This window comes from Paroedura picta, chromosome 2 (assembly GCF_049243985.1).
Source record: "Paroedura picta isolate Pp20150507F chromosome 2, Ppicta_v3.0, whole genome shotgun sequence".
Classification (NCBI taxonomy): domain Eukaryota; kingdom Metazoa; phylum Chordata; class Lepidosauria; order Squamata; family Gekkonidae; genus Paroedura; species Paroedura picta.
Genome location: NC_135370.1, coordinates 10,797,124 through 10,810,407, shown reverse-complemented (window position 1 = coordinate 10,810,407; position 13,284 = coordinate 10,797,124). Strand labels below are relative to the sequence as shown.

Sequence of the window (13,284 nt, the reverse complement as noted above, 5' to 3'; positions counted from 1 at the left end):
ATATTGCTAGGGAAAGTGGAAGGCAGCAGGAAAAGATGAGAGGGATGGGCTCCACCAAGGAGGCCACGAGGGCCCTCTGCTTGCAAAACCTGAGCAAGACTATTACCGAGAGGGCAGTTGGGAAGTCATTAATTCACAAAGCGACTGGATGGCACTTCACACACATGCATACATAAATCTATATTGCTTTAACTCTTACCTTATACAATTTAAGAATTACTTTGATACACTCGTGTACAAATCTGGTCTGCCTCTGCAGACTCCCCCCATACAGAGCCACAAGTTCCTCGTTGAAGTTAACACTGAAGACATCAAAATGGTGTTTGAAATCAAGGTCTTCTGCCTTTCTGAGTGCTACTGACGCAAGGGAACGCACTGACAGAAAAAAAATACTAGTTAGCTATTATTAAGAGCTTCCTAGAAATCCCCAAACATTGCTTTAAGCCCACCCCCCTGCCATTCTAGGAAGAAAAACGCACAAGAACTTAAAAGTGCTGATTCTATGAACTTAGGCAGACTGCGAGTAAGTGGGTAGGAAGGGTTGTTTTGGTGCTTGGTTCCTGTAGCCCATTCTTGCATGCCCAGAGAAATGCTGATCACCACTTTGGGGTGGTGAATTTTTTCCAAGCCAGACTGGCCAGGGATTCTGTTGTTTGATTTTTTGGGGGGGGAGGGGGGGAAGGATCATCTGGGCATAAAATTGGGGTCATTGTGGGTGGGCAGGTAGTTGTGAGTTTTCTGCACTGTGCAAGGTGTTAGATGACCCTGGAGGTCTCTTCCAAATCCATGATTCTACGAAAAGGAGCAAGGCCTGATGGATGGGGAATGGGCTGTCCTGATGGAGCTGGGCCAAGGCCTGATGCACAGAGCTTTGCTCACGATAGTGGGGAAATGAGCCATCCTGGAAGAGGACCCCCCTCCTGAGGGGAGGACTTGGCCCTTCTGCCTTCCCTCCATTGGCTTCCAGCTTGAGAGTCAACGTGGGGTGGTCCTTATGAGTGGCAGGCTCTAATCTGGAGATCCAGGTTTGATTCCCCACCCCTTCTCCTTCACATGCAGCCAGCTGGGTGACCTTGGGCCAGTCCCAGTTCTCTCAGCCTTTTCTGCCTCACGGGGTGCCTGTTTTGGGGAGACAGATTCAAGTGAGTAACTAAAGTAGCACAACAAAATTTGAGCCCAACGGCACCTTTAAGACCAGCAGAGATTTATTCAAGGAGTGAGCTTTTGTGGGCATGCATACTTCCTCAGACAATGGAACAAAAATCATAAGAGTACAGATATAAGGAGAAAGTAAATTAGTAGCAAATTAGTAAGCAGCATCACAACATCCAAGAAATGCAGTATGATAATACCCTGCTAGAAAAGCTAATCCGTCCTTCGAATTCAATAGTCAATCACAAAAACATTGGAGGAATAAAAATTTCTGGGTTAGTGATCACTGGCAGACAATTTCCCAGTTGTGAAAAGAAGTAATTAAAGGAGACTGTTGCTAGCCCCATCTATTGCTAGCTTGGGTGGGGTATTTTACTCTGTAACCTGCCATGAGGCATCTAGTCTGGGAGTAGCGAGCTATACATTACATCATCATCATCATCATCATCATCAGTTCTTGATCCTTTCCAGTCCGGCTTCTGAACTGGCCATTGGGTGGAGACAGCACTGGTCACCCTCATGGACAATCTACAGAAACAGCTGGATCTAGACAGGTCAGCACTGTTGTTTTTGTTATATCCAGACCTATCCAAGGCTATATTGTAAAACCTGTATTCTAAGATTTATTTTATAGTCTCAGTTGATTGGTCTTTTTGTATAAAATAAATCTTGGAACACTGGTTTTACAATATAGCCTTGGAGAGTTTTGTTTGTCTGTTAGTATCTGGGGAGGGCGGTATGTAAATATAATAAATAAATATTGAACTGTCCTTATTTCGTGTTGTAACTCAGTGGTCCCCAACCTGCGGGCCGCGGCCCGGTGCCGGGCCGCAAAGGCCATGGCGCCGGGCCGCGGCTCCCTCTCCCCGCCCCCCCCCCGCAGTAAAAAACTTCCCAGGCCGCAAGCTTGCGGCCCGGGAAGCTTCTTACTGCGAGAGGGCGGGGAGAGGGAATCAGGGCCGGGCCGCGCCCGTGCAGGCCGCGCCCGCGGGTGCGGCCCGATCCACGGGCGCGGCCCGCGGGTGTGGCCCGATCCACGGGCGTGGCCCGCGGGTGCGGCCCGATCCGCGGGCGCGGCTCGCGGGCGCGGCCCGATCCGCGGGTGGGTCCTGCGGGCGCGGCCGCCATGCCCTGCCGGTCCCCAGCCTCATAAAGGTTGGGGACCACTGTTGTAACTGTTTTTATTATATCCAACAGCAGCATTTGACCCAGCTGACCATGGGCTGCTTGCCCAAGGCCTAGCCAACATGGGGATCAGAGGTCCAGCCCTTAAATGTTTTCAATCCTCTCTTCAGGATCGGAGACAGAGGGTGGGGCTAGGAGAGAGGACTTCCCAGTGGCATGCCCTGATTTGTGGGGTTTCGCAGGTAGCTATTCTCTCCCCAGTGTAATTTAACATCTATGTGTGCCCCCTCACCCAATTGGTCTGGAGTTTGGGTCTGGGTTGCCATCAATCATTTCAGTCCTCCTGGAGATTAGATTTCAGGATTGTTCTTATTTTTATAAACATTCAAAATTTATAAACCTAAATGTCAATAGCATCCGTATTTCCTTGCTTAACGGTTGAAAAAGAAACAGCCCCAGGATACAGGAAAAAAACTCTTAGTCTTAGCAGACAACATAATTTGCTCAGAAAGAAAACGAATGCCCTCAGTCTTGAGCCAAATATATATTTATCCAGCAAAACAGCAACTGGTTTTCCTCCATATCCATAATATTTGAATATGAGAAAGACAGCTCTAAATTAATGCTATAATCAAGGAATGTATCAACATTCCTAGTTATTGTCCTCAATTTAGTGTTTGGCAGCACCTCCTACAATTAATCTCAAACCACCCGTCTCCTGAAGTATGACCCAAATAAATTTCTTTTGTAAGAAATCCTGCATCTCTTCATGGTTGAGTCTTGACCAGGACATTCCTTCTGGCTTTCACTACTTGATTGAAGGGTTTTTATTATTATTTTAAAAGAAAGCTGAGTGTCTCAAAAGGATAGTTGATGTGCAAGAGAAGTACATTTGGGATCATATTCTCCAGTTTGTAGTATGGTTTCATCCAACACGGAAAACCCACTAACAGCAATAATAAATGGGAACTAAATGTGCAGCAAAACCAAAACTTATGCAAAAATAAGATTATTCTCTTCATTTTTTAGGCAACAGTTATTCAAACCTTTTTTGGTGGTGGGAAAGTCCTCCAAATTGCAGCCAGCTGGTAGGGTTTTCAAGGCAAGAGTGGAATGGAGGTGACTTGCCATTACCTTCTCCTGTGTAGTGACCCTGGACTTCCTTGGTGGTTTCCCATCCAAGGACTAAAAACGGCAAAACCTGCTTAGCTTCTGAGATCTGATTAGGAGCAGCTAGCCTGGGCTAGCCAGGTCAGAGCTTTTCTGTAACACTCTAGAAGAGCTGACCTTAAAAAAAAAATAGCATCCCTTCATGCAACTTACCTTGTTTGTAACTGCCAGCATTACCAGGAAGGAAGAGAACTGGAATCCCAGTTAATGCCAGATTTCTATTTTCTTCTGCATAAGTTCCTTCCCCATAGAGATAGAGCTCATAAGCTGGATAACGTCTGAGTATTTTCTTAGGCAGTTTTATTTTCTGTAACACAATTTCAGATTTATGAAATTAATGTGTACTCTGGAAAAAGGACAACAGCCACAACATTGGTGCCCGTTGGAGCCATGGCCCACACAACAACTTTTCTGCTGCCCACCAAGACTTCTGATTGCCCATTGGAGATTTGATCAGCCATGGAGAATTGTTAAAACATTGTTTTAGCAGCAGGCACCATGGCAGCAGAAGGATTTTCACTGTCATACTGAAGGTAAGATGCAGCAGCCATTTTTGTAGCTGGTTCCACCTTCTGCAATTTAGAATGGGACTTGAGTTGCTTCCTATGAACTGATTGGTTACCCCTGGAATAATTAAATCTCCTGTAACTTTGGGGATTACTTTGAGTGGGAAGGTTCATCATAGTAAGGAGTCCAGAATTTGATGAGTGAGAGCCAAGGTGATAACCGATACACTATAACTTGAAAATATTGGAAGGTACGTTGAGATGGTAAATGCTATTTTATATATTGGATTAAATATATGTTAAGCACCTTAGAGATGAACATTAATTTACGTACCCGTATTTGCCGGCGTATAAGACGACTGGGCGTATAAGACGACCCCCCAACATTTCCACTCAAAATACAGTACTATGGGCAGCTATGTCTATCCCAACTGAAGTGCACCCGGCGTATAAGACGACCCCCCCCCCACTTGGAGGCATGTTTTTCAGGGGGGGAAAGTAGTCTTATACACCAGCAAATACTGTACTTGTATCTTGTAGTCTCACAATCTCTGAAGAAGACAGGGAACAGGGAATTGAGTAACCTGGAAACCCATTCTGATTGTGTTCAAATGAGAATTGACTACTAGAAGAATAAATAAATATTTGATTTGACTTTACATGCCTGTGGAATTCCATTTTGATTCATATTTGATATACAAGGAATTGATGGCTCTCTTGGGACAGAATTCTAAAGGTGTCTGCCAGCTCAAAAAGCTTGGAGACCCCTGAGCTACAGATAGAGAAACCCAGACAACAACATGGAGTAAATTTAAGCCCACTAAAGTACAAGTACTCTTGTGGCGCAGCGTGTTAAGGCAGCAGTCATGCTGTCTGAAGCTGTCTGCCCATGAGGCTGGGAGTTCAATCCCAGCAGCCGGCTCAAGGTTCTCAGCCTTCCATCCTTTCGAGGTCAGTAAAATGAGTACCCAGCTTGCTGGGGGGTAAATGGTAATGACTGGGGAAGGCACTGGCAAACCACCCCATATTGAGGCTGCCAAGAAAACGCTGGAGGGCGTCACCCCAAGGGTCAGACATGACTCGGTGCTTGCACGGGGGATACCTTTACCTTTATCTTTTAAAGTACAGGAAAGGGGGGAGACTCTTAGGTAACAGTCACTGGTAGCAGTCGTCTCTCATAAGTGTAGAGAATGAAGCAGCACATGACATATATATCTTTAAAAAAAACCCTGGCATGACCCCTTGCAGCATTGTTCTTATGCCCAAACTACCTAATTTGTCTTTCCTCCTCCTCGTAATCACTTTGCAGAGGATGGAAGGACTTTAGCCTCCTTTCACTTCACATATAAAGTTGTATTATTGTGTCAAATCCTTGGTCTATCAAGGCCACCATGGCCTTATTGGACTGACAGCAGTAACCAATCTTTTCAGCTAGAGATGTCAAGGATTGAACCTGGGACTGTCATGGCCCCTTTTCCAACTTCATCTGTTCTGCAAGGGGACTCTGGACTCAGAAAGAGCTTCCCATCATCACCCCTTTCTAGCACACCTTAGGCTTCCAGCATTTGCACTGCCTGACGGAAGAGGCCAACATCCACCTTAACTCGGCCAATATGATAGGCAAGCTAGCAAGTCTTGATAAAACTATTGCCATCTTAAGAGTGCATAAATTGAGCGTACAGGTTAACATTTAGTTCAGTCCAAATACACCATCCTGGATGATCTTCTAATCCAGTGGTCCCCAAACACCGGGCTGCGCCTCCCTCTCCCTGCCCCCTCCCCGCAGTAAGAAACTGCCCAGGCCGCAAGGAAATTGGCCGCAAAAGCGGCCGATTAGCTTGTGCCCCGGCAAGCTTAGTTTTGTGGGAGGGGGGAGAGGGAAGCAGGGCGCGCATGCACATGTATGTTTGCGCCATGCACAGCTGCAAGTACGCATGCGTGGCACTTCCACGCATGTGTGCATGCACGTTTGCGCCCGCACATGTGTGTTTGCGGCCTCGCATGGCGCAAACGCGTGTGCAGCCGCGCATGGCGCAAACGTGCATGTACGGCCATGCATGCACAGCATGCACCCTGCGCGATTGCCCTCCCCACCGCCGCTGGTCCGCAGCCCTAGAAAGGTTGCGGACCACTGTTCTAATCTACAAAGACAGGACAGAAGCTGAGGGGTCAGGTATACCAAATGCATGCATTAATAGATAGGAGCATTATAGTGACATCTAAAGTAGCCCCCTTTTGAATCAATTTTTATAAGGCCATGATAGATCCCTTTATCTGGTGAATTTGATGTCTCTGACTTTGAGAACAGCTTTTACCACTTTGAGATTTCACGCAATGTCCTCCAAAGTATGCAATGGCAGGTCACATAGGTTAACAGTTGCACAATGTTTGTGGGTGTGCTATGGGGAAAATAGAAGATCTGACCTACTATAAGTTGAAATGTTATTTTTATGTGGAATCCAGAAATACATTTCTTAGTAGGTTACCCCTGATAGCCTCTGGTGCCCCAGAATTTGAGAAAGTGACCTTTAAATTGTCAGATAAAGATCCATATGTCTCTAGCAGGGTCGCATTGTTTGCACTGGCAGCCAAAAGGATTAGATCTATAGACCTGGAGTGAAACTGCGTTATCTGGAGATGTATCTCATTTGCTGTATTTTATTGTATGTATTATTATTAATCATTCTTCTTTAAATTCTTTTATTTTCTTTTTCTTAATTAATCCACACAATTTAGAATAGTTAATATATTATTGTGACATTTTTGTGCTTTTAAAGGGATCCATGTCTGTTATATTCGTTATAGTCAACACAATAAACTTGTATGCAGTTTTGTCAAAGTCCCATATTTACTTTTTTACTTGTGACAAACCTCAAGAAACCTCAGAAGTGGCGCTATCATGCAGAATATGGTTGGGAAGCATAGCATACATGCCCAACAAGGTCCCTCCCCTTCCCATCTCCTCCAGGCTTATTACTGGCCATTTTGGGAGGCAGTGGGTGAACATTAACATATATAGTCATATCCTTACCATTAGTGGCTCTTATATTTGGGAAAGAGCCATGTAGGCAGCCCAGTCCTAGAGGGCCACCTTGTCCGGGTGGTGTCCGGGTCAGTGGGCCAATCTGGTCAGTGGGCCAATCCAGCTTTGCTGGGCACATGTGGAGTGGGCCTGCCCCTGGAGCGTCTGCCTCCAGGAGCTGACCGAGCGGGCCAATCCAGACCGATTGGGCCAGCCCCTGGAGCCACCGCCTGCTGCTCCTGCTCCTGCTGCCCCAGGCCCTTCCCCAGAGGCCACCGTACCACCCGGACACCACGGTGACGAGGGGCCCGCAGGTGAGACCAGCTGCCACTTACCGCCGCCCCCCTTGGAACGTCGCTGCCACGGCTGCCGCACCTCCCCCAACCAGCCTCCCACCCCACTGTCGCCCCCCGCTACGTGCTCCCTGCTCCCCACCATCCACTCACATGGGTCTTGGCCGCGTGGCTCTCCCCTTCCACCCGGTTGCCTGGCCACAACCGCCCGATCGCCCCTATGCATCGGCGGTGACTCTCAGCCATGCCCTCGCTGCCTGCAGCCGTCTGCCCCACCACTCAAGCCTCGCACCCTCACACGCCCCCTACGACCTCCCTCTGTTGCGCCGTGGCTGCCAAGCCACCACCGTGCTCCCTGCCCACCTCGTACCCCAGCCTGCTGCCTCCACTAGAGCCCATTGCATTCCTGGATGCAATGGGCCTTTCTAGTAGTTACTCAATAAATGTTAATTTTTAAATATATTAAAATTAATTAACTACCAACCATTCAGAAAACACTTCCATGGCCATCAAGAAACTCCTGGTGTAGAGCCAAGCCACCTGTTGGATTAATACCTGTATATACTTCTGTGCAGCTGGCAGCAGCCCCATGAACCAGTGCTTGAGCACCAGAATGCAATATGCCATAACTGCGCAACAAACTTTAGAAATAACCAGTTAAGTATGCTACTGACAGGAAAGTTCCATAGGAAAGGGTTGAGCCACACAAACAAATTGCATTTCATAATTTCCCTCCAAGCAAATTTAGGTAACCCAGACCTTTGCACACAGAATCATAGAGTAGGAAGGGACCTTCAGGGCCACCAAGTCCAACCCCTGCACAATGTAGAAACTCTCAACTACCTCGTCACCCACAGTGACCCCAATTTCATGACCAAGTGATCCCCCGCCCCACCAAAAATTTCTAGAATCCAGTCTGGCCTGTAGGAAATTCTCCTCCCATCCCACAGTGGTGATCAGCAATTCCCTGGGTATGCACGGAAGGGCCACAAGAGACAAACACTGGCCCAACCCTTCCTGCCCACTCACTCACAATCTGCCAAAATTAATAAAATCAGCATTTCTGTATCCTGAAAAGAACTCCAGCAAATCAAACACTATTTATCTGTTAAAACACCTTGGCATCTTTTATCTCAGAGAACCTGCTCTTTGTTTTTGATTATTTTAGAAGCACAGTGAATGGTGGGTTTTTTTTAGAACAAACAAATCAATTCACTTTAATTATCAAATAACTAGCTGCCCCTTTTCTCCCTTTAATGTGCAGCAAAGACAACCATATCTATAGTTCATACACCCACACAGGTTGTGCGTGAAACCTCACTATTAAGGCACTGAAGAGTTAATGATGAAAGCAGATTTCATCACCCAAATTACAATCCAAGTCAGGCATGGAAAATTGTGTGGGTGTCTTTTCTCACACTCCTTTTACACCAGCACTACAGTGCATAAGTAGCCTGAATGAGAGAATGCAATTGCCCCCTCTAAACCAACATACACTTCTGTCACCAAGATACAGCCCTATAAAGTGTTCCTGCCCTGCCCTGCACTGGTTGGCCCCAGTTAGCCCAATCTCCTGAGATTATGTAGTTCTATCCTGCCTTTCTTCCAAGTGGGGACTGAAAGCAGTTTAGCTCATTCTCTCCTTCACAGAATACGCAAAGGAACAGATCACCAGGCTGCCTAAAATAACAAAACAGTTTTATTATGAAGAGAAACAACCGTGTGTAGAAAAGAAAAAGAGAATTAACTATCTAGCTAGCTGTTGTCACCATTCATTCTTTGTTCCATTGCTGTTCTGTAGGCAATCTGGGAGGATGTGTGCTCAAAAAAACAGAAAGTCTCTTGAAGCAATGAGGACACTGGAGGAGATAATTTGAAAATCATCAGGAAGTTCCTAGCCTATCTGTGCTAAACATACATCTCCTCCGATGCCCCCTGCAGGACACCCTTATATTTGCTCAATAATGCACACTCCAGATTTTGCATATTCCAACACTGTTCTGTCCCAGAGCCTGTGCAGGATGGCTCATTCACAGATACTGTCCAACACAGACTAAAATAGTTTTTCCATCATATTAATTAGGCGTCTCATAACAACGGACTTACATAGTTGCTGAGTTCATTTTATCAGATGGCGATTCAGTGCAGCCTTATCTGGTGGAAAAGAGTGCAGATTCCATCTGCTTTGAACAGCTAAAGTCTAACAATGGAGTTTGGAGGGAGAGGGGAAAGGGGCGGGGAGAGTTCTCCTGCCCTGGCTGCTAGCCAGGAAATTGGGCTGATCTTCCAACCATGTTCCGCAACCACCGGGCCGCAAGAGCCTCGGCAGCAGGCCGCGGCTCCCTCTCCCCGCTACCCCCCTGCAGCGAGAAGCTCGCCAGACTGCAAGCAAATTGGCCACTGAAGCAAACGTGCATGCATGACAGGCCCGCACATGTGCATTTGCGCCCAACGGGGCTGCAAATGTGCATGCAAGGCAGTTTTGCGCGTGCGCGCGTGCGCAGAGCCACCATGCATGTGTGTCTGCGCCCCCACCGGGAGCGCAAATGCGCATGCTCGGCAGTTTCGTATAGCCTTAAAGGTCAAAAACAAAACCCTGAACTTGATCCAGAAGAAACTGGCAACCAGTTTGAGGGGTTCCATCTCTGATGCCTTTGAGGGATACTTCAAGCAAGGCAGGCATTTTGTTAATATCATTTTAGGCTGATGAACATCTTTTGATTCAAATACCTTATTTTTCTCAGTTTTTAAAATATCAGTAACTCTTACATTATTGCTTTTACTATAACATTTTGCGAGCCACTTCAAACAGGTGAGTGAGAAAGCTTGTACATTTTCTAAATAAACAGACAGCTATAGCAAAGGTTAAAAGTGTTAAGACAGCACAAATGTATATTAAAAAGGGAGTTCCCTAGAACAACTGGGAATTAAAGAATAGCCCTAGGTATGGAAAGATAGAAGGCTGTGCTCAGTTGTATCTAACCATCTTTGCTGTGTCCTCCTAGAAAAAAATCTGTGTGTCAAGAACAGACTATTTAAAAACTCACTTGTGACAAAAATAAAAGGGGTTAGCGAGTTGCTTTCTTTTAGAAAACAGGGAAACTCATGCAATTATGTAGGCAAAGAGATGTCTTCAGTGCTTACCACATAAAAGACTGCTTAGCATAATTTAAATTAAAATGAGAACGATACAAATCAACAACAGTAGCATTTCGTTTCTGGAAAGAAAAGATGACAGACTGGAAAAACGTCTGCTGAGCATTCGTGGCAGGTAGAGGAATGCTGTCTGTTCTCTTACAGGAGTGAAAAAAACAAAAGTGTTCCTGCTTCAGTTTTATATTGTGCCTTTTAGGATGAGCCATAAGAGATCCCAAGCACACGGCTAGAATCCCTATCCCAAACTATGTTCTGGATTAAGAGGCAGACTTGGGTTTGTGCAGCCTCTGGATGAAGACCCTTTGATTTCAATGGGATCTACTTTCAAGTCATGAATTGCAATAGGGATGGAATCCTAGTCCAGTCAGCATGAATGGGCCAGCAGAGTAACAATGGGATGCCAGCCTCCAGCTGGGGATCCCCCAGGCTTTCAGCTGATTAAAGAGATCAGCTCCCCTGGTGAAAATGGCTACTTTGAAGTAGGGGGGCTCTACAGCATATGCCACTGAAGTCCCATCCTCCCAAGGCTCCAGCCTAAATCTCCAGTTTCCCAGCTTGCATCTGGCAACCGTATGACCCATGCTTCACTGGGGTAGAACCTGGCAACTCCAATTCCACCATTTAGCCTTATTAGCCTAAGATGCTAAAAGATACCCGTGTGGGTTTTCACTCCCAAACAAGTAGGCTTCAGGAGCTCCATGTTGCATGGGACCCGAAAAAAAAGATATTAAAACAAGATAATAACAAGGGATGAGCCATATGCAGGCACTTGTGAGAAAGGAGAGAAATCTGGAAAAGAAAGCCAAGCAGGGCGTCCTGGTCAAGGGGGGGGTTATAATCTGGGTTTGATTCCCACTCCTCCCACACAGGCAGCCAGCTGAATGAACCCTGGGCCAGTCACCATTCTCTTAGAAGTCTCTCCGCCCCTGCCTTACGGGGTGCCTGAAGTGGGGATACGAAAAGAAGGGCAATTGTAAAAAGTGGGGTACAAAAACCCAGCTCTTATTATTATTTCTGGACTCCTAAAGACCACGGCCTGGGCAGCCCAGGCTACCTTGATCTCTTCAGCTAAGCAGGGCTAGTGTTTGGATGGGAGACCCCGGGTCATGACATGGACGGTGGTAGCTGGAGAGCATTTCCTACCGCGCCAAACCATGAAACATGAAAGAGGGCTCCCAGGCCCCCTTTAGCCTAGTGGTGAGCAGTAACCCCAGGGCATCCCCAGGTCCCATCTGGAAGATGGCATCCCTCCCAGCAACACTTAAACCTCTGAAACCGTCGGCCTCCCTGCCTGAACTCCAGCGAAAGGGTTTCAAGGCTAAGCCCACCCACCCAAGGAGAGAATAATGGACACATCTCCTAGTTGACGTCTCGCTTATTAAATTCCCAATAAAATCAGAGTCCGGTGGCACCTTTAGAACCAACAAAGATTTATTCCTGGTGTGAGCTTTCGAGTGCAAGAACTCTTCCTCAGACTAAATTATTATTAATCTCTTAGTCTCTTCCTCAGACTAACAACTGACCATCATAACAGTAGGAATATATAAGCAAAAGTTAACCCTGTTACATGAGTAAACTGTGTCACACATCCAAATGCAGCCATATAATAATTCTTTGCCAAAACACAGTTTACTCATGTAAAAGAATTAACTTTTGCTGTATATTCCCACTGTCAGGGAGTTCCTAGTCTGAGGAAGGGTGCTTGCACGGGAAAGCTCACGCCCTGAAGAAATCCTTGTTGGCCTTAAAGGTGCTACCGAACTCTGACTTTATTGGGCTACTTCAGACCAACACGGCGACCCATTGGAATCTATTATTCAATTCCCAGTTCTGTTTTTTTTTATTTTTAGTCGGGTAAGGGCACCCTGCTGCAGTCCGCCCTGAGTCCGGGGAGAGGGGGGGGGGTGGCGGGAAAGAAATGGAAGCCTGGAAGGGGAAGGAGAGGTGCTTGGGGCTGGGCAGGTGCTTCGGGAAGGAGGGCGGCTGCCCCTACCCCCTCCATTCTCAGGCAGTCAGTCAGTCAGTCAGCCTCCCCCTCCCCCCGGCCGTGAGGTGCCAACGGGGGGGGGGAGGGGTTCCGAGTCCCTTTCCCGCCCTCCTCCTCCTCTTCCCTCTTCCTCCTGCTCACCAGGTACTGGGGGTGCTCGAACATGTAGGTCATGCTGCAGCGGTCCTCCTCGTGCCGGAGCAGGACGTCGCGGGCGCCCAGCCACACCAGCGCCGACAGCGCCCCGTACAACGCCGCCCACCCCCACCGCGCCGGACCCATCGCCCGCCGACCCGCCGACCGACCGACCGCGCCTGAGGGACGGCAGCGAGCGAGCGAGCAAGCGGGCGGGCGAGGTAGGCAGGCAGGCAGCGGGCCCTGACAGGACGCGGGGGGGGGGAGGGGGCGGGGCGCGAGGGAGAGAGGCGGGCCCGGCTGGCCCCCGGCTGCCATCTTGGGGAAGGCCGGACCGAGCCGCGCCTGCCACGCCCCTTGCCGGGGCCTTTCCTGGTCAGTCCTAGGCCAAGGGGCCAGTTGGGGCCCCTGCTTGTCAGTCCATTGGGCCCTCCGCTTGTCAGTCCGGGGGCAAGAGGCCAATCGTTGCCCCCCATCCCAGACAGCACCCACCACCACACCCCTTACTGTTTAATTTTGACCGCTCTCGGAGCGGTGTGAAGATAATTTGGGATGGAGAACCCACCGCCTCCGGAGGAAGCCTTTTCCACTGAGAAACCGCTGTAACTGTCAAGAACTTCTTCCGGATGTTTAGATGGAATTTCTTTTGAATTAATTTCATCCCATTCGTTCTGGTTTGTCCCTTTGGGGCAAGAGAGAACAATTCTGGTCCATCCTCTATATGGCACCTTTTAAATA

General features: G+C 47.9%; 1 protein-coding gene across 3 annotated transcripts in view; it reads right to left on the bottom strand.

The window, feature by feature from the left end:
* The window catches only part of PGAP1 (post-GPI attachment to proteins inositol deacylase 1), a 79,303-nt gene extending 66,545 nt beyond the window's left edge, over nucleotides 1-12,758 (bottom strand). For 2 of the 3 annotated variants that reach the window (XM_077319361.1, XM_077319362.1), the window contains exons 1-3: nucleotides 12,553-12,757; nucleotides 3,601-3,754; nucleotides 200-375 (exon numbers count right to left, since the gene is read on the bottom strand). In XM_077319361.1, coding sequence (XP_077175476.1) covers nucleotides 200-375; nucleotides 3,601-3,754; nucleotides 12,553-12,693 — 471 coding nt within the window. In that variant the 5' untranslated portion in view covers nucleotides 12,694-12,757. Of the gene's footprint in view, nucleotides 1-199; nucleotides 376-3,600; nucleotides 3,755-12,552 lie in introns of all 3 variants that reach the window. The other variant, XR_013227996.1, reaches the window with a different exon arrangement.
* Between the last annotated feature and the right edge of the window lie 526 nt (nucleotides 12,759-13,284).